The sequence below is a fragment of the Citrus sinensis genome, chromosome 3 (genome assembly GCF_022201045.2).
Source record: "Citrus sinensis cultivar Valencia sweet orange chromosome 3, DVS_A1.0, whole genome shotgun sequence".
Lineage (NCBI taxonomy): Eukaryota > Viridiplantae > Streptophyta > Magnoliopsida > Sapindales > Rutaceae > Citrus > Citrus sinensis.
Window position 1 is genome coordinate 27,264,000 of NC_068558.1, and position 20,547 is coordinate 27,284,546.

The 20,547-nt window shown below is 30.9% G+C and overlaps 3 protein-coding genes across 4 annotated transcripts; 1 reads left to right on the plus strand and 2 right to left on the minus strand.

Moving 5' to 3' along the window:
* Positions 1-6,609: 6,609 nt before the first annotated feature.
* LOC102624092 (11-beta-hydroxysteroid dehydrogenase B) lies at positions 6,610-9,979 on the plus strand. Its single transcript, XM_006491540.3, has 6 exons — positions 6,610-6,964; positions 7,530-7,722; positions 8,333-8,418; positions 8,558-8,689; positions 9,210-9,374; positions 9,500-9,979. The coding sequence occupies exons 1-6, from the start codon at positions 6,782-6,784 to the stop codon at positions 9,833-9,835; spliced, it is 1,095 nt and encodes a 364-aa protein (XP_006491603.2). The 5' UTR covers positions 6,610-6,781; the 3' UTR covers positions 9,836-9,979.
* Positions 9,980-10,909: 930 nt separating this feature from the next.
* Positions 10,910-11,921, minus strand: LOC102625914 (ethylene-responsive transcription factor ERF020). The gene has a single exon (XM_006478207.3). It carries the CDS (start codon positions 11,729-11,731, stop codon positions 11,234-11,236), a length of 498 nt encoding a protein of 165 aa, XP_006478270.2. The 5' UTR covers positions 11,732-11,921; the 3' UTR covers positions 10,910-11,233.
* Positions 11,922-14,821: 2,900 nt separating this feature from the next.
* Positions 14,822-17,545, minus strand: LOC102619889 (uncharacterized). Of its 2 annotated transcripts, XM_025098489.2 has the most exons (4): positions 16,975-17,545; positions 15,537-15,622; positions 15,362-15,458; positions 14,822-15,275 (listed from the first exon to the last, which is right to left on the minus strand). In XM_025098489.2, the coding sequence occupies exons 1-4, from the start codon at positions 17,416-17,418 to the stop codon at positions 15,084-15,086; spliced, it is 819 nt and encodes a 272-aa protein (XP_024954257.2). In that variant the 5' UTR covers positions 17,419-17,545; the 3' UTR covers positions 14,822-15,083. The 2 variants fall into 2 exon arrangements, with proteins under 2 accessions (XP_024954257.2, XP_006478246.2); XM_006478183.4 differs by having other exon boundaries at positions 14,880-15,275; positions 15,362-15,622; positions 16,975-17,542.
* Positions 17,546-20,547: the final 3,002 nt, after the last annotated feature.

Below are 20,547 nucleotides of genomic sequence, written 5' to 3' on the forward strand. Positions count from 1 at the left end.
TATCAACAATACAATCTTTAGGGTGAATCAAACCAACATTATGTTTTTCTTCCTTGAAATAAATCACTAAGTCCATTGGAGACATTTCCACTGTGACACCACAGAGCATACTCAAAGGCAAACTCAAGCTTTTAAAAAACAAAACAGCAAATAAACACCATATTAAACTCAAGTAAGCACACATTAGTCATGTTTTTAAAAAAGCTCGATTTATTCAACCAAATAAATAAAATAGCAAACAAGGATTTCGATTAACATACACAAACAACCCCTTAATGTACAAAACCTACAACAAATATAATTTATCATTTAAATGCACTTCATTTCAATTAACATGCAAAAACATTACCCACATAAAGCATAACCCATTTTGCCATATTCTACATTATAGTGTTTGTAATAGAAATTAAATTAACACAAATTGAGATAATTTCTTACAATTTCTTACATCTGTCGATTAAATGAGAGATACATTGCATGAAACAAGTTTGATATATGAACATACTTACCAACCTAACGGCTCACTTGCTATCTTTGAGAGAAATCAGCTTATCCTTCATATCAAACTCCACAGATATTAGATACACTTGTTTCACAATTAAATATTAAAGATATTTGGTCAAACGCCAGTGAAAAATGGGTCGAAGTGGTTGTTTGTTTGGCTTATAGATCTTCTTGTATGTATGGAAACTTTCTCTAGATGGAGGTAAAGATACCGGAGTGTGGTTCACCTTTCACTTTTTTCGTCTAATTTATAGTGAAATGACGTTGTTCCACTTTTTTTTTTTTAGATGATGCCATTTGACATATATGAAATGACATCTTTGTCCAGTGAAACGACGTCGTCCTCTGGTAAACATTGTCGTCTCACTTAAATAGGACGACATATCATTTTTTATTATGAAAGACCATATCAGCCTTATGATGCTAGCACTTGCAAACGGGAGCTAACAGATTAGTGGTCAGCAAATATATTCTGTCATCTTGAGGTGGACGACTGATATACCCTCAAAGTATTGTAGTATGTTTGATAACGGAGCAAATTAAGAATATACGAATGATAATTTCCTGTGAATTAACGACGACACATAATTTTTCATATTTGGAAAATTTCGACGACAGCTATAATGAATAAGAAAACTATCAATAATATTCCAAGCATTTTTTAATTTATCTTTCAAAGGGTTTTGTAAGATATCTCAATCTTAGTTGTATCATTTTTTCTTTTGTATATATTTTCAATTTTTGTATAAATTGAATACTTGTGTACATAGTTTTTCAAACCTAGAAAATTATGACGACAAGTGTAATGAATAAGAAAACTAGCAATAATATTCCAAGCATTTTTGAATTTATCTTTCAAAGGGTTTTGTAATATATCTCAATCTTAGTTGTATTATTTTTTCTTTTGTATATGCTTTCAATTTTTGTATGAATTGAATACTTGATTAGATGAACAATAAATCAGAAAGAGACTCACATGTTGCTGAGGGTTATAATAACCATTGGATTCAATTTTATAAAATCCAAAGGTTAAGATTAAACTAAATATTAAATGAATTTAAAAAATGTGACATGTATTAAACCTCTACCAAATTATGGTCCCCATATTACAAGTTATAGTTTAATTTAATCTTATTTTTAATATTATTAATTATATATTATTAACCTAACAACCACTTAGTTAGGTTGGTTCAGAGACCTCGACTCCTCTCGTTATATTATAATTTCTAATAAAAACATTATTAAGTATAGTTGTTTATAATTAGGAGATGATTGATCATTAGGCAATTTAGGCGGTTACTTAGGGCCTCCCATGAATGAAGGCCCTACATTTGTGTTAAACTATTATTTTATAGATTAAAAAATGAACATAAATTCTAAAGTTATTATCATTCGTTTAATTTATTATTATTTTTTAATTATCTTTTTCTAAATGAACTATCAAATTCCTATAAATTTTATGTCATTAAAATTAATAGTTCAATTGTATAAATCTCTATGTTATTGTTCGAATCAATATGTTATAATTAAGGTAGCTACTTATAGCAATCTAAAAGTAGTTATCTAGTACCAAAAAATGGTAGCATGTTAAAAGTTATATTTGCTTTTAAAACTCCATAAAAGCGCCAATTGTTTTTTACTTACCCATTAAAATTTTTCCTCCAAGAACCAGAACATGATATGCTCTTGGTACTTAAGAAAAAAGAAAATAAAAAAATTACTTGCTCTACTTTCTACTTAAGGGAAAAAAAATATAATAGTTTTCTTTATTCTTTATGGTTATTGATCACTGCTCAAATCCTCAAATAATTAAAGTTAATTTGTGATTTCATCTCAAATTTAGGTTTTTATTCTTCTCTTAGTTGTGTTATTTACTTGTTCTTACTTCTTTTCAAATATTCTTGTTTTCAAATATTATTTTTTATGTGCTCCTTTTATCTATTTGAATAGAAAAAAAAAGTATTTAGAACAAAATAGAAGAATAGAAAAGTTAATTTAATCCAAAAAAGAAGCAGTTAAGAGAATGTAATTTGAGTGAAGAATCAGTAAGTGAAAATGTTACAATTGAACTAAAAGACCATGAAACAATTAATAAAAATGCTATTGTCTATTTTGAAACATATATTAGCAATATTAGAATAAAAAAATTTTGTTAATTAATTTTACGTCTTAGAAAGTTAGAAGAATTGACTTTAGATAAATAATTTTTTTAATATAACTACTGTATATTTTTTGCCTCAAATTTTAAGAAGATTTGATTAAAACCATTCGCGTAAGATGCCTTAAATATAATTGAGCAGCCTTTGGTTATAATACTTGAGTAGTACATAATTTGTTTAAATATTAAATAAGAATATACATATAAATTATAACTTTCTCAAACATGTTATCAGAACTAATTGATCAAATTGCGTAAAATAATAATAATCATGATATTTTTACCCTTGAAATTGTCTAATCTCAACCCCTTAAAAAAATAACTACAAAAATTCATGTTATTTTTAATAATTTCAAGTAAAGGAGATTTGAACAATTAACCAATTAAATCCTCATTATTCATTTAAACTTGTGGCACAAAAGCACATCTTTTGGACAATTTGTCTTTTTATATTATAAAGGTAGAATAATTGTTTAAAATCACAATAAACTAATATAGATGATCAACAATGATTAAGAGATGTAAATAAAGAAAATTATCTAATTGATTAACTATTTAAATTTTTTAACTTTTAATTTAAAAAAATAATATGAATTTTTTGTAAATAATTTTTTGGAATAGGTAGATATATAGAAATTGAATGCTGGAAATATATCATTCTATAATTAATTAAAATATAGCATGATATAAAGGTAGTAAAACTCCCTGGGTTTGCGTAAATGATCAAATAGACTCCTTTAGTTTCAGAAATGATCACACAAAATCCTTCTAAAATTTAAACCATCATACTACTTGACTATAGTCAAAACTTTTGTAATGAATACAAATATAATGTCAAGATAAAAATAAATATAAAATAGTATATTAAAATAAATATAATTAACAAATAGCATTTATATTATAAAAATTATTTTTAATATTAAAAGATTGTCAATCTGTGTTTGAAAATTACTATATAAATTTTAAAATTCATTAACCTAAAAATTGACTTCAAAATTTGTACAAATTACGTATCGATACAACATTAAAATAATTTCGGTTAATATTGTCGAATAATTACGATTTGTTATTTTATTTTGATAAGATAAATATAGTTGCTTCTATCTCAATGATTCTTTTTGTCCCATTCAATAAACAAAATTTGTTACACATAATTGAAATCTCATTAAAAAAACAAAATTTTTCCGATGCATGTAATTAATGGCACTTGAGATTGTGATTTAAATGAAGAATACTACTCCGCTTTAAATTGATCAGTTTTTAGAATTGGTTATCTTCCAAATAGCTAGAATGATTTAAATCTATGAAAGATGAGCTAGGTTATACATACATACATATATATATATATATAAAATGCTTTGATAGTAAGGCTGGGGTTTTGTTAAATCCCATGGTTTGAAAAACCAGCCTTTAGGAAAAAACTTTGAAATTGCTTGGAAAGGATCAGTGTGGTTTTGACTCTTGAGCAAGCTTTTGGTTCTACTATGTTCATTTCTTGATCAAATTAAAATTGGTTCTACTTATTGCCACAGCTACTATATATACCGAGAGAATTATTTGAAACATGAATTTTATGAAGAATCGATTGCCAAATTGAATGAGAGATGATTGGTTGATTAAATAAAAAATAATTCAATTGTATATACATTGTATTTGATATTACCGGTACATCGTTTTTTATCGTTTTTGAAAGGAGAAAAATTTGTTTTAGAGATATTGTATATGATATATCAATAAATTATTAAATTAATACTAATAGTTGAATCCGATTTCACTTGTTTAATTAAGTTTGGATAAGCTTAGCATTCGCACTGAGCTGTTATAATTTATTTCTAAAGTGAAGTAATTACTACCACTAAAATATTTTTTTTTTGGGACTCGTCGTATCTCAAGGGTCTATAATATAGCAGCGAATGTATTAATAAAATATTCTTTGCATTATTTGGATTCTTATGTGTGGTTAACTTTGAGAGTGTGGTCGTGATTAAATCAGATTTTCTCTTTACAAAAAAAAAAAAAACTCATTATTTAAATTTTCAAGGACAAAAAAACAAATTATATAATTTTTAATTCCCCCTTAAAATTAATTCTGATAAGAACAGGAACCTATCCTACATATATATATCTATATATCTATATATGTATATATAAAGTTATGACTTGAGGAAGTGATGTGGTATCATCATTTTGCTTCTTTGTATATTCTCTATTACCTAATAAATAGAGTTTTTTTTTAATTTGATTTTTCATCTTCTCATAATTAATTTGATTGTATTTAACTCATTTAATAAATAGTAACTTTATTAATATATATCATTCCTCATCTTTTTATATTTTCTATTATCTAAAATATCTAAAATATTGGTGGATATTCTTTGAAATTTTTTTCTCTTTCTATTTAAATTCAACAATATGTAATCATTAATAATATTAATTATAAGTCATTTGAAACATTTATTTATTTTATTATGCTAGCAATTAAACTTTAGTGGCATAAAATACATGAATTAATCTATATATATATAAAGTTGGGACTTGAGCAGGTGATGTGGCATCACCATTTCTCATCTTTATATATTCTCTATTATCTAATAAATAAAGAAAATTTTCTTTTACATTTAGCTTTTCATCTTCTCACAATTAATTTGATTGTTATTACACAATAACAATTATGTAAAGGTTTTAATGAGACATATTCTTTGTAATGAACATCCAAGGGAAAGTGTTATGAATTTATTAAAATAAATGTAGATGTTCATAACATATATCTCTTAGTCTCCCAACTATCTCTCATTAGCAACCTTTAACTTCCCTATAACTCTCACTATCACACAATGAATTATGATCCATAATTTTTCATTAATTTCATGGAGTGATTATGTAACTATAAAATGAGAGCTCATCTTTTTGTTTTGTACATACACAATTGGAATGAATAAAATCACTCTATAATATATTCTCTCATTTTATTCTTTATCTTGCGTTGCTTCTTTATTTGTATTGCTGGCAAATAGTTTTTTTATTTTTTATAAGGCTGCCTCATCTTAAAAAAAAAATCAATTTATATTTTTTATCAGTTTCATCAAGTGTAAAGTAAGAAAAAAAGATAATACTAAATTCTTTTTTCAAATTTTCTAGTATATATATAAAGTTGGGACTTGAGGAGGTGATGTGGCATCACCATTTCTTATCTTTGTATATTCTCTATTATCTAATAAATAGATAAATTTTTTTTTAGATTTGGCTTTTCATCTTCTCATAATTAATTTGATTGTTATTACACAATAACAATTATGTAAAGATTTTAACGAGATATATTCTTTGTAATGAACATCCAAGGGGGAGTGTTATGAATTTATTAAAATAAATGTAGATGTTCATAACATATATCTCTTAGTCTCCCCACTATCTCTCATTAGCAACATTTAGCTTCCCTATAACTCCCACTATCTCACAATGAATTATGATCCATAATTTTTCATTAATTTCATGGAGTAATTATGTAACTATAAAAAGAGAGTTCATCTTTTTGTTTTGTACACACACAATTAGAATGAATAAAATCACTTTATAATATATTCTCTCATTTTATTTTTTATCTTGCGTTGCTTCTTTATTTGTATTGCTGGCTAATAGCTTTTTTTGTTTTTTATAAGGCTACCTCATCTTAAAAAAAAATTTAATTCATATTTTTTATCAGTTTTATCAAGTGTAAAGTAAAAATAAAAAGATAATACTAAATTCTTTTTTCAAAACCGCGTGAAGCGCGGTTCTATTTTTTAGTATATATATAAATGTTGGTTTCATGGGTTAGCTCAAGCTGAGCAGTTTTTAATTTCATGCAAGAACATCCAAAAACTCTTTACATTCGTCACGATAGCAGCTCTCCTACTAAACCACGTGTTAACACAAAATCTCATGCATGTAAGATCATCATCGTTCATTAAGCCACCCATCCATAAACGCCAAACTAAGCTCTCTCTCCTTATCACTTCACTAAATTTTGCCCTTTCCCTTTAGTATAAATGGATAATATTTTTTCTATTATGTTCCAGTTTCTGCAAAATCTTGCTAGCTCAGTAAGATAATAATTATAAATTTGATCATTTGGTAAAAACAATGGATCTGCTGAACTCTTTCTTGAATTTGGTGGTTCCGCCGGCCAGTTTGGTGATGATGGCTTTTGCATGGCCGGCTTTGTGCTTTGTCAATGGATGCGAGTGGCTTTATAACAATTTTTACAGTGAAAATATGGAAGATAAAGTTGTCATCATCACAGGAGCTTCTTCTGACATTGGAGAGGCAAGTTCATTTGTTGATAATTATTCTTTTTTTCCCTTAATTTCTCCTCAATTGTTCACTTTTAATTACTAAAGTACTTGGTTGTCGGAATTTTGAAATAATAATCATTTAACAGAAGTTCAAAATGGGTTGGCTTATTTATCACCATTTTCCTTTTAAAACTTAGCACAATTGTTCAATTAGCCGTTTATTTATTTATATGTGGTTTGGGGAAGAAACCTTTTCATCTCATACTTTAATTCATTAATATGTGATTATATAAATAATATATATTTTTTCATAATTTTTTAATTGGTTGTAGCTAGTTTGAGGATGCGACTTATATTTATAATGAATCGCTGTTTCGTCCTTATCATGAATCAAGAAGTACAAGATTTTAGAGTTGCATTTGCAATACATGATGGTATGAAAAGGTAGCACCTATAATGGATAAAAGGAGAGTGAAATTGCTACAAAAATACCATTTTTATTATTATTATTATTATTATTTTTTGTGTATCATTTGTCCCTCAAACTTGGGCAACTGCAAACCATTATATTATAGAACAAGTCTTTGTGATTGCAGCAAATTGCATATGAATATGCAAAGAGGAAGGCCAACCTTGTGCTGGTGGCACGGAGAGAGAACCGACTTCGAGGGATCAGTCAGAACGCAAGATTTATGGGCGCCGGGCATATTATAACCATAGCTGCAGATGTTGTGAAGGAAGAAGATTGCAGGAGATTTGTTTCTGAGACCATAAATGTCTTTGGACGCGGTCTGTCATCTCACCTTCATTAGATTGATGAATGAACATTACTTGGAATTGGTAGTAATCAGTACACAATCATTTGATAACAAAGACCATAGATGAATACAATCCAATCAATGAAGTTACTTTAGTTTCCCTCAATAATAAAGAATCAAAAGCCGGTCGCAATGTTGCCTCTGCTGAATGAAAAATCTTAATGTTTCTTTTAACATTGTAGCATTTCCCGTTGTAAAATTTTACCCGATTTCTAGCAGATTTTATCTGTTGTCGCAAGCTTATTATATTTTTCTCGATTGAACCCAATTGCTCAGTGCTTATTCATGGAAACCTGAGAGATTTTCTGACAATCTTATCATTGTCTTTGTTGTTAATAGTAATTACTTGTTCATGAAATTTGGTCTTTGAAGTCTCTTCAGTTAATCTTAGCATCATTCAAAGATTCCTTGCTGCTCCTATGCTCTAAAGGCAACATTGCATCATATGCATTTGCTTGCTAGATGATACTTTGGTTAATAAAGTAGTGTCATGTCAGTTACCAAATGGGAATTCTAGTGAATTTCTAGTTATCTATCCCTTTACTTTTTCGTCTTCTTCAACTTAATCTCCAACCTTGCAGTGGACCATCTCGTAAACACAGCAAGTTTGGGACATACATTTTTCTTCGAGGAAGTGACAGATACCTCTATTTTTCCCCGTTTGTTGGTAAGGTGTACAGGCTGAATTAGCAAACTCTTAAGAATTATCTCATACATAGAGTTGTTTTGAATTTGGCTAATATATTAAAGTCTGTTGTAAGTTAATAGTGCCAAATGTGTTTTGTGTAATTTGTCAATTCATACAGGACATAAATTTTTGGGGAAATGTTTATCCAACATTTGTTGCTCTCCCTTATCTTCATGAGAGCAATGGTCGAGTCGTTGTGAATGCATCGGTGGAGAACTGGTTACCTTTGCCAAGAATGAGCTTATATGCTGTGAGTATATATAAGCATTGCATGCTTAATTTTCGTCTTGTCATTGATATTCATTCAGTTGAATTCTTCTTCTGCTTCCTTTAATGGAGCCTCTAATTGCAATTAAGAGCCTAAAGGATATGGATATTAAAATTCAAAAACAGGTTCAATTATAATGCTGTAGGGAAATAAAATGATTAGGACTCATTTGCCTGACTGAGTCCAGTTTCAATATAAGCCGCAAAAAACACTAATGACAGCATTAATGGAACTACCAAAGTTTTTGTCGCGAACAAAGTCCACATTCATTGTCTGTATACAGTGAAACACACTGCTCTGCAATTCTTACTGGAAATGATAATAAGTATGTAGTGATATCAGTGAAGTGCCTGTGCCATTCTCATTGCCTGCATGACAGCAACTATAATAATGAATATGCAGTTGTTTTAAACTTTAGTTTCTTCTTTCTTTATTTATGTCACAAAAGTATACAACATAAATCAGGGTGTTTGACTCACTGGTGCTTTCCTTCTTTCCCAAGTCCGCAAAAGCGGCCCTCGTAACCTTCTATGAGTCATTGAGATTTGAATTGAATGATGAGGTTGGCATAACGATTGCAACTCATGGTTGGATTGGAAGCGAAATGACCAAAGGCAAGTTCATGCTGGAGGACGGCGCAGAGATGCAATGGAAAGAAGAAAGAGAAGTAAGTTCTTGATTTTCTCTGTCACCATTGTACTTGTTAGCTTTGCAAGATGCTGCAATCAATGTAGAACCTTGTATGTTCAGGATATATGAAGTCATGATGCTCCCTTGAATTTTTTGTTTTAGGTACACGTGGCAGGTGGTCCTGTGGAGGATTTTGCAAGGCTAATTGTATCTGGAGCTTGCCGAGGAGATACATATGTAAAGTTCCCGAGCTGGTATGACGTGTTCCTGCTTTACCGTGTTTTCGCTCCCCATGTTCTCAACTGGACTTTCCGGCTGCTTATTTCATCAGAAGGCGCAAGAAGAACTTCTTTGATAGGGACGGGAAGACCGCTTTTGGAAGGTCCACCAGCGAGGCCTCGATTGGAGGGCACATCTCCGCGGCAAGTTCTCAGCAGTCCCTCTTCATTCTTCTCCCAATATAGTCCCTCTTCATCCTTCTCCCAATATAGTCCCTAGCATCGACAAAAATGGCGTGAAGAGGCCTCTTCGTTTATCATCTTTTAGTTATCCTCTCTTTGTTTAATTTACAATTAGCTTTTTGGTCATAGCTTTGGATTTTTGTAACATTTGATTTTGCTTCGAATAAATAAGACTTGCTTCTGTAACCTGTTCAGCGATGATAAAGAACTTCATCAGTTTGCCTAATTAGTCCCTTCTAACTAACAAGAACAATTCCATTTGAACCATGATACATGCGTACATAAATTTGTTAATGATACTTCTAAATGCAAATAGACAATAGTTTAAGAGATGGGAGTGATTAAATAGATTATTTGTTGTTGAAAGAAAAACAAATTCAAAAATAACAAGGTTCTGTAGAAATGTCAACAGTTTTTTTGAAAGGGTAAATTTAGATTGGAAGAAGATCCTACTACTTCAAAGCAATTGACTGGACATGTTTTCAAGCCTAATCCACTTTTTTGACTGGCATGCACATAATGTAATTATTATAAGGACCTGTCTATGGTACAGATTCTGTAACAAACATCTCCCGTCGTTCCACCATCCGATTGTCTATTGTTTAGTTTTTCGCTCCACATCCAACCACATCCAACGGCTGATGGTGCAGTCTCTAGCTTACGGATTCTGTAAGCTAGTCAAGTCCTTATTATAATATTAAAGCTTCAGCAGAATCTTGAGAGATCGGTGGATTTTGGACCTGAATCTAGTCAACATTACTTGCCACGACTACTACTCAAAAGTCTCAGACCACTTGCATGGAGCAGGCTGGAATTCTAGTACATGTGTTTTACAAAGTTGTTGAAAAAAAAGAAAAGATCCACTTGATAAATTGTGAACGAGAGTGTTTGATGGTATATTTGCAAAATGGATTCAATATTGAAAACGATACTTTTTCTGCAATATTAGGGTCTATCGGGATTCTGAATTGTATTTAGAAATTTTTAGCTCTAAATTAAAATTTACTTCCACTAACAATTTACGAGAAAACTTTAGCTCTATTCTATGAAAAATTTTAGAATATATCTGAAGTACCATGTCATTCATACAACAAACAATAATATCATGACATGTGTGCATTTATTTTAAATAATTATTATATAAGTGCAGTTGTATTAAATTCAATTACACATATCATACTGTATGACATCAATTGATTATTGATTATATTACATATGAGGCATTTTATAGAATTTCTGCTATTCTACGTCTTTGTGAAAAGAGAAAAGAAATTCACATAAAGACTCGAACAAGTGGCCCCAGCAATTCAACTATTAGGAAAAATTTTCAGACTGCACTTTTGGTTTTAAGACAACATTTGGTCTTTTACAAATCTTATTCTCAAACTATATATTTATTACTATCCAAAAAAATAAAAAGAAAAAGAAAAAAGACCTAATGATCGACTTGAGTCTTGAGATAATCTTCAACAGAAATGTTCAACTCTCCCTCTTCCGATGTCCCACAATCTTCAAACTCGTAATCATATTCCCAAAACTGCTTCTCATCAAGCACTTGCGTCGCTCCACTATTTTCATTTTCATTTTCATTTTCATCAGTCTTGTCTTTGTTTAAAACCATCTGAGCATCAACTCCCATGCCAGCGTCCGAAGCTGCTTTCTGTACGGATTTCGGCGACAGCTCTGCATGGACGACGCTTGCCGGCAACATTGACGGAAAGTTAAGGCCGTCAAGCGACCGCGGCCTCCGCAGGCAGTAGAAAGCGACGTCGTGGGCCATCGCGGCCGCCTCCGGGGTCGCGTAAGAGCCCAACCAGAGCCGTTCTTGTGAGCCGGGAACTCGAATTTCCGACACCCATTTGCCCCATTTCCGCCTTCTTATTCCTTTGTATTTCCTTTGATGGGCTGCATTCTCTTCTATGTTGCTTCCCATCCCCTTTGCCGGAAGTGCTTTTGTGAAGAAGTGCTTCCTGAGAGAGTAAAAAAAAAATAAAATGATGTACTGTGTAACGAGGTTGTGATTTTGAATCGCTGTAGGGAGGTGATACTTTCCTTATATAGGTTGAAGATTTTGGAAAGTCAGCGGATTATAATAACAGCTGCATGCATGAAGAAGTGCTCATGGGGGCCAGGTCAAAATTTTCAATGGTCAAAGTAAGAGAAGATAGAAGCTCTTATCCAATGAAAATTTGGACGGAGATTTAGGTAGGCAAGTGCAAGTTGGAGGAATAATTAATGGGTGAAGAGAGAAAAACGAGCCACAACTTTTAAAAATTATTTGAAGAGCGGATGTGCAAATTGGCTGTACATGTGTGTGAAAAGGTCATTCGTCATCTAGCGTACGCAAAATTGTGTTGAGGAAATTAAATGATGAATAGGCCATAAGATATTTGCTGGGTCAATGTCAAAAATTAATTTTGCTGGGCTAATCCATGAGGTCATGGAGCAACTTCTGCACCAGGTTAAAAGAATAAATCACAAGAGAATATACTTTAATTGGTCAACTTAAGAGTAAGGAAAGAAGAAATAAATAAATAGATAAATAAACTAAAAAGGGGAGTAAAAGATAAATCTATTTTGGTAACTAAGGAATAAGGATGTTAGTTCCCTATCTCAATGCTTCATGAATATAGCTGATGAACCAATTGACTAGAAATTGTCATTTCTTCAAACTTAAAGTTAGGATTTATGGGAAATTCCATAAAGGCATTCTTAAATAATTAACGGGAATTTATTAACGGTTGACTCAGTTTGACCAATAAATTATAATTTTACCTTTGAACTATTTTATTTTTTATGAAAAAGTTAAATTAGAATTCAAATATAGAGATTTTGAGTAAATACTACATTAATTAGGATTCAACTTAAAGACTTAAATGTTGAGATGCTTTTATTGTATAAAATAAAAGCACAATTCATGAATGTAAATGTTACCCTTTTTATTTTTTTTTTCAAAAAAAATAAATTTTATTAAGAGTACGAATAGAAAAACATTATATCTGATCGAGGTTATAATATCAATTAAAAAATTATGGCCATTCTAACGTTAATCATATGCAACGTTATTTATAAATCAAGATTTTCAAAATTCATTTATATAATTATTGGTTAATTAAAACTAAAAATAAAAATAATTAAATTTTAATTATACATTACAATAAACAATAAGTGGCATAAAATTTTTAAAAATTGGAAAGAAAAAAACTTAAATAAAAAAAATCCTACTCCATAATTAAATTTTATGGTAAATAAAAAAAATCCTACTCCATAAATTAAAAAGCTCTCTCAAAAAATGAATGGAGAACCTTTGTTAGAATAACTTGTGCCTCCCAGTTCAAGTAAAAACTTCTAATCTTAATTATGGTATGAGTTTAAATGTGTCTCTTATAGTTGAGATCCTTCTCAAAATATTCCGTGGTTAATATAAAAAAAAAAAAAAAAAAAAAAAGCTCTCGAAAGATGGACGGAGAAAGCACTTCCTCGAGAAGTTTTGAGAAGGGTACGGCCTCTTTCAAACTCATGTCGGCCACATCTTCAATTTTATTTATTTATTTTGGCCACATGTCCAATTGAAAATTGAAAATGACGATTTTGGATCAATCCATATCACGTGCGACAAATAGACATAAGACCGGATCAAACGTACTTCTGTTTTTTTTGTTAATTTGAAGGAGGATCAAACTTAATTAGACACATACGCAGGCTTGGTAAGAATACCCGCCCGACCCGGATCGGACCCGAATTGACCTATGCAGTCTTTCGCTCCTTACTAATATAAAAATCGTTTTTGGGCATTGATTTTCCGTGTGGGTTAATTTTTTTAATTTTAATAAATAAATTTAAAAAATACATAAAATAAGGTTCAAATAATTTTTTAATTTTATTTTTCATTTCTCTAAAATTTTATTTGCAGTGATACAATTTCTTTCTTTTTTTTTTAAATTCACTTTTTCAGATAATAGAAATCCGAAACAAAAACCCATGTCCCGGAGATGCTGGCTTGACTAGGCCCGTTTGTGAAAAAGTCAGGTATGAACCCAAGTTCGGGAATCTGTTGAATCAATTCGAGTCGGTGCCGGGCAGATCCAAACTCGGACCGCACCCGAGCTTTTGCAAACGACTGCTATTCATCACGCTTTAAGTTTCGGTCTTCCGAAGTTATTACTTTTGTTTATTGTTACAACACAATCTTATGATTTATTTTTCTTAGATTTCTTTTTAAATTTATAATAATTTTATTTTTAATTATATCTTTAATTTGATTAATGATAATATACCCCATCGATTTATATAAAATTATTTGTTCAAAAATAATATTTATTATTGAGGGAAACCTTAGGTACAATTGTGGTACCATACTACAGTTGCATCCAACCGTTAGATGCCAGTGAACCTCATCAATCCAAGTGCATCCAACGGCTGGATGTAACTTTAATACGGTACCACAGTTACACCGTAACCTGATTCTTATTATTGTATCATTACTCAATAGTAAATCATTCAATTTAAAAACTCATACTTTCATTGTTATTATGAGTTTTGAGATAAAATAGTCTTGGCAAGACATTTTGCTTTAAAATTTGATTCCAACCTACCTAGATCAGTTTTGTTATGATACAACTCGAATACCTATGCGCAGATCTTAGATGTATTTCTAAATATTCTTGAAAAAAAAAAAAAAACTCTTTAGACTTGAACCTCTTATTTTCAAATGTATGTGAAATACCAATCAACTTGTGGGTGGTTTCTTATGAAATATCATTAAAACAAAGGTTAAAAGATAAAAATAGCAAATGAGAATTTATCATATAAAAATTTGACTCCATTTCTTAATCAATATTTTATACTTTCTATTTTTTAAAACTTTTCAACATATGAATTAGGGACACATGCATGAATGAGTACGATCTACGACCTAATTTAATTAGTAAAACCTTTTTCAGTGATAAACAGATATAAGGTTGTCATCCATTATGTCACCCAAATTTACAGTCCTAAGAAAGAAAAATGCCAGAATCGGAAAGATTCCTAACCAAAATGTTTTATGGTAACAATTGAGCATCCATACCAAATTCCGAACATAAACAAAGATCAAACAGCTCTATTTTTAGGCAAATATACAACACAGAATCTCAATATTTCGAAGGTACAGAGAGATTGTATACATCAAAAAGTGTGATGACTAAACAGAAAAATTATCCTTCCTATGAATTAGGAGTAATTCTTTAAGCTGAATCATTTTGTGCAGAGAAATTCATCCCGTGGCCGACCAAAAATGTTGCAATCTACTTGTTTAAAGCCCCTGCAACAGAATAAATAAAGTCCAAGAAACCTGTCCCTTTGAGCAGACCTTTTCCAGTTAAGAGCTCAAAATCTAACAACAAAAGGAAGCCGATTGCAGCTGCCTTTCCATTTATCAGTTCACTCGTTACGTTGAAACCGAACCCCTCTAGATCCTCATCGACCACCATTCTCACCTGTAAAATTGTAGAGACCTTCAATATTTCTTACTTTTGACAAAGTAAAGAGGACAATATCGAGCGAAACTAGGTCATGCAGTTACCTCTTCGATATTAACATCCGTTGCTGTTACACCAGGTTGAGCTTTCCCGCTAAAGACAATCTCTGCAGAAGCATCGGAACTTGCACCTCCTTCCATTCTGATATAAATATTTTTCTCATCAGTTTTTACAGGAAAAATATACAATGTCGATAAAGCAGGTGTGAGGGCTCTTAACACAGGGTTGTTCGGATACCAATCCCTGACCGCTCCTGTACGAAGATCAAATGTGCTCTCTGTTGTTGGGCAAACTATACAACCATCCTATAGAAGAGAGAAACAGATATCCTCAAGCTTTAGCCATGTTAAAAACAAATACAGGCATGAAAAATTAAGTCTTTACTGGAGATATAAGACAAAATAATTAGACCTAAAAGTAGTATGATTCGGAAGAAAACATTAAAAAAGATAGCCTCTACAAGATAAAAAAGATAGCCATACTTTTAAGTTTGTCATCTAACTTAAAGAAAAAACAGATGAAAAGAAGAAAGAATTCTTGGTCCAAGAATATGTGGTCAATAAGAGAAATTTGGATGAACTTCAGTTTGGCCCCAAATTCTATGATCATGAAAGCAGGGATCAGTTCAAAGAACAACTTGGGGCCATCTTTAGGACTCTTAAGACTTAGGCTCCATTTGATGTTATTTTATAGCAGCAGTGGCCTTTAGCTATGCAAAAGTGTATGGTAAACACTTGCAACTATAATTTGGATATTAAGATGATTTACCCCACAATTGCCTGACGAAATTAGATTACCATTACTATTTTCGTCAAAATCATCTCATAGCTAGAGCTTACATTAGCAAACACTATCAACTTTTTAATGAATGGCTAGTGATAAAAGTTGATATTATGCAGTAAATACAAACTTTTAACTAATAATTGATAAAAATAATAAAAGATATTATAAGTTTTTCATAAAAGTATGGGATAAAATCAACTTAGCTTCTAAACTACAGTGGCGCGTGTTTACTAAACAAAAGTGCTTACACCATTTAAGTCCCTTTCTAAAAAGTTGAAACACAAAAATTCAGATTTTTCTTTTCATCAGAAAAATCTCACTCTTCCAATGGAGAAATGCAGGTCCTTCAAAGACAGACGGACCTTCCCCCCAACCTGTATCCACAAACACCGAGCTACGAACAATTCAACGAGCAACACCAAATACTTCGACCCAAAACAAGAATTACTTCAGCTAGCATATGCCAATCCCACAATGTGACATAACCCTCAGTTCAAGCTTCTCAGGAATATAGCCCAATACCAACCAAAAAAAAAAAAAAACCACCCAGCCCGAGTAACTAACAAAAAAATTGCTAATCACAAATGCCTCTAAGATAGACTATAATTCAGCAAGCACAAAACATAAAGCCCTAAGCAATATATATATATTTTTTTCTCTTTCTATACCTAAACATCCGTCGACCTTTCTATGTCCACCGAGTTCTAAACGGGGGACTACGGGCTATCGCCTAGTTCAAACAATGATACAATCACTATTACACATCATTCAATCAACCATTTTAATTCTACACAATGCAAAATTTTCAAAAACATCGTAGAATCAAATTGTATAAAAATGAAAAATAGAAAGGGAAAAAAATAGACTTTGAAACCTGGGTGAGCTTGGCATTGATCAAGCCTTCACTATAAGCACCTTCAGCAGGAGATCGATTCTCAATTGCAAATACTTCATCTTTATACCACAACAGCAATATCGTCTCTCCATCTTGAATAATCACCCGCCTTTCTCCTTTCGGCAGTGCCGACAGCGGCACCACCGGCACCCAGTTCTCCCCTCCGCCGCCTCCTCCCGACGCCGAAGACTCCTCCTCCGTCACCGAAACTTCGGCCGCCTTGCACGTCAACTTCCTTCCGCACGTGGGTATTTCACGTGGGGAAAAAGGGTAGTTGAGGGACAATGCGTGGCCACAACAACGGCTACTTGGGGAGGAGGGAAGAGGCTGTCGTGTAGGTGGTGGTTTTCGGCGGGAAATGGAGCCGGCTTGTGGACGGGCAAAAGTGTAATTTTGAGGAAACGGTGAGGGTGTTGAAGCCATTGTTGATGCTGCAGCGGATAGTAGTTTTGTGGAAGAATCAACAGAGGGTAAGTGAAGAAGAAGAAGAAGAACGTTTCATTGTTGCCACAGAAAGCGGATAACGAAGAAGAAGAAGCACTGTGTTCTAGTTTCAGCCACAATTATTTTTCTTAATTATTAATGGGTATCTAACATTTACCTCCCCTGTACTTTATCGTATTGTCACTTACGTAGCAGATTTTTATTTGATGGGCACTTACTCCCCTCGTCATTAAAATTAAGCAAATATTTCACTTCTTGACCTGCATGCTCACTTCACTTGAGCACTTTTCGGCGGAATGGTGAATTTTTATTTTTTAAAATATTAATTTATAACATAATAAGTAAATTAAATGTGAATCAAATGGTCTGAATTCACAATAATGATTATTTTGACGATAAAAAGTTAAAAACACATCATAGAAAAAGATGATTTTATGAGATGAAAAATTTCAACATAAATAAAACTTGGTGAAAATATTGGCTTGATAAGATCTTATTAGCTCCTCATGTTTGCTCGTGGTCACAACAATTAAATATTTAAAGCTTGGTGAAAAATATTGAGCGTGTAAAGAAGATAGAATCTTTCGCAAGACGGTGTCGCACAGGAGAGGATCTGGACCCTTTATGATATAAAAGTAATAATGTATTTGTCCAAATATATATGATGATACATGAGATGCGATTAGGTGCATGCCGTTGCACGTGTTATTGTGTGTAACGAACCACGTGCTACTTAATTCATAATTTTCTCTCATTTTCACCCTCAGCTAGTGAGACAGAGACACATTACCCATCACTCTTTTCTCTTTCACTCGCGTCACTACCGATTCATGAATTATGAAGAAATAAAGGTTAGTTTTAAATTTATCAAATACCTATCGATTGATTTGATTTCTTTGCATACATTAGTTCAATGTATATTAAATTTTTTATTAACAGAATCAGAAATAAATAAATAATAATAATCCCTCAATAAATACAAATATATTATTATTGTAATAATCCTTACGCAAATATATTATTATCCCTCAATAAATAAAAATAATAATCCTTACGCAAAAATGCATTAAAACGACAGAAATATTGAATAATTTATTATTTTTAGGAAGACAATGTGACATTGAAACTTCTTTACACATTGAAAAAGGACATTAGAGATGAAATTCAAGATGATAAAGTTTCAAGAAAATGGACAAACAACAGTAGAACCATATTTTTTTATGGAAGCCTCCAAATTGTTGAAAATCAGTTCATTATTAATTTACATGAAAAGTGTGTACGATTTAAAAGAATAATAATTAATAATGTATTATTTATTGATTTATGGCTGCAAATTAGAACTAATAAAAATTATTATTTAATTGAAATTATTCATTTATTTAGCAGATTTATAAGAGAATTAAAAAAAATTGTTAAAAAAATAGATTTGCAGGAACATCCACGTACCTCTGAAAATAATACTTGTCGTACAATTAATTAAGAGTAACGCTAAGTATCCCAACATATAAGTCTTAATTTAAGTCCTAACTAATATGAGGTGATTAAGTAATTTTACTAGTTATAAAAATAAAATCTATCATCTAATATTTGAGTGACACATAGCATTAAGGCCCCGTTTGGGATTGTTTTTGGGAGGGTTAAAAGTGATTTTAAAACTCTAAAAGCTAATTTTGGTGTTTGGTAAAAAAAAATCAAAATCATTTTTGCTAGAATCAGCTCCTCCTACAGCTGATTTTGAAAAGCAGGGAAGGAGTAACTTTTAAATTCTGATTTTGAGAATCAATTTTATCCTTTAATATAATTTCATAAATATCCTTACAATTATTACTTAAACCAGAAATTATCCTTATTTAAATTGGAAATAAAATTAATATTTTAATAATTTTTTATTATAATTAACGTACACCTTTCGTTTACCCTCTTTCTTCATATTTTGTGTTCTATCAAAACTTCTCTAGTGCAACAAAACAAGATCCAGTACGTGTTCCATCACCATATTCAATAACAGTAAGTGATTCATCACCCCTTTCATGCATATTCAATGTAATTTTTATTATAATATTTATTGTTTGTCTTATTTGGGTTTGTTTATATATAAATAATTCTATGCCTATGCAATTTTTATTAAAATATTCATTGTTTGTCTTATTTGGATTTTCCTTCAACTATCAAGACGCTTCGCTTTCTCCGTAAGAATAGTTTGTGTAACTAAAGATATAGTGCACAAAGCTATAGAAAGTGCTACGTTTATGCTGCTTGACAAGAAATTAATTTGCCAATTCCACATTTTTATATAAAAAAAAAATTGTTTGATTCAACGAGATATTGTACGTGTACATTTTTATATGTATAAGTAAATTTCATCCTACATTATGTATATTTTAGTCATTTATTTTCTTACACCAGTTTAATAATAAGATTTACCAAACACTCATAACTGCTTTCAAAATTCACAGTACTTTTGAAAATAAAATTTATCAAACACTTAACTGATTTTCTTCACAACTGATTATTTCTACAGCATAGCTAACAACAATTATTTTAAAAGCTGCAGCATTACCAAACTGGCCCTAAGACTCAAGTTAAGACTCAAATAGTAAAATCCTATCATTATTGATTAATTATTATCCAAATAATGGAAAATAATGTGCATTAAATAGGAAATGGAAACTATTGTATATGATTAACACATGTCACTCTTCTACAAGTCCCAACTAAGCATATTCCATATCTTTCCTACATATTCCTTACCTCAGAGAAGGTGAGAAAAGATCTTGCAAAAATATATTTATCCTTTTTATTTTATTTATATATTTATTTAATATAATTCTTATTGTATATGCATTAATAAGAGAAGATTTGTAAAGAAAAAAAAATCAATAAATTAAACTTATAATATTATGATAACTAAGCCGTTTTGGACGATATATTTAACTAAGAAGATATAATTAAAAGAACACTAAATTTTTTTTTAAGTGTTTTAATCTTAGTCATTTATTTAATATAATAGATAAATAATTAATTAACTAAAAAATAGCAGATAACTTATAGGTTTCTAAATTATTATGTTATTAAAATTATACATTACATTTATAATGTGCTGCAACT

Bases quoted from the DNA above. Each gene is read 5' to 3' on its own strand.
- LOC102624092 (XM_006491540.3), top strand. From the start codon at position 6,782: ATGGATCTGCTGAACTCTTTCTTGAATTTGGTGGTTCCGCCGGCCAGT. The intron at 8,419-8,557 runs GTAAGGTGTACA...CAATTCATACAG, and splicing joins CTATTTTTCCCCGTTTGTTG to GACATAAATTTTTGGGGAAA. The intron at 8,690-9,209 runs GTGAGTATATAT...TTCTTTCCCAAG, and splicing joins CAAGAATGAGCTTATATGCT to TCCGCAAAAGCGGCCCTCGT.
- LOC102625914 (XM_006478207.3), bottom strand. From the start codon at position 11,731: ATGGGAAGCAACATAGAAGAGAATGCAGCCCATCAAAGGAAATACAAA.
- LOC102619889 (XM_006478183.4), bottom strand. From the start codon at position 17,418: ATGGCTTCAACACCCTCACCGTTTCCTCAAAATTACACTTTTGCCCGT. The intron at 15,623-16,974 runs GTTTCAAAGTCT...TCTCTTCTATAG, and splicing joins TCAATGCCAAGCTCACCCAG to GATGGTTGTATAGTTTGCCC. The intron at 15,276-15,361 runs GTAACTGCATGA...ACAATTTTACAG, and splicing joins CGGATGTTAATATCGAAGAG to GTGAGAATGGTGGTCGATGA.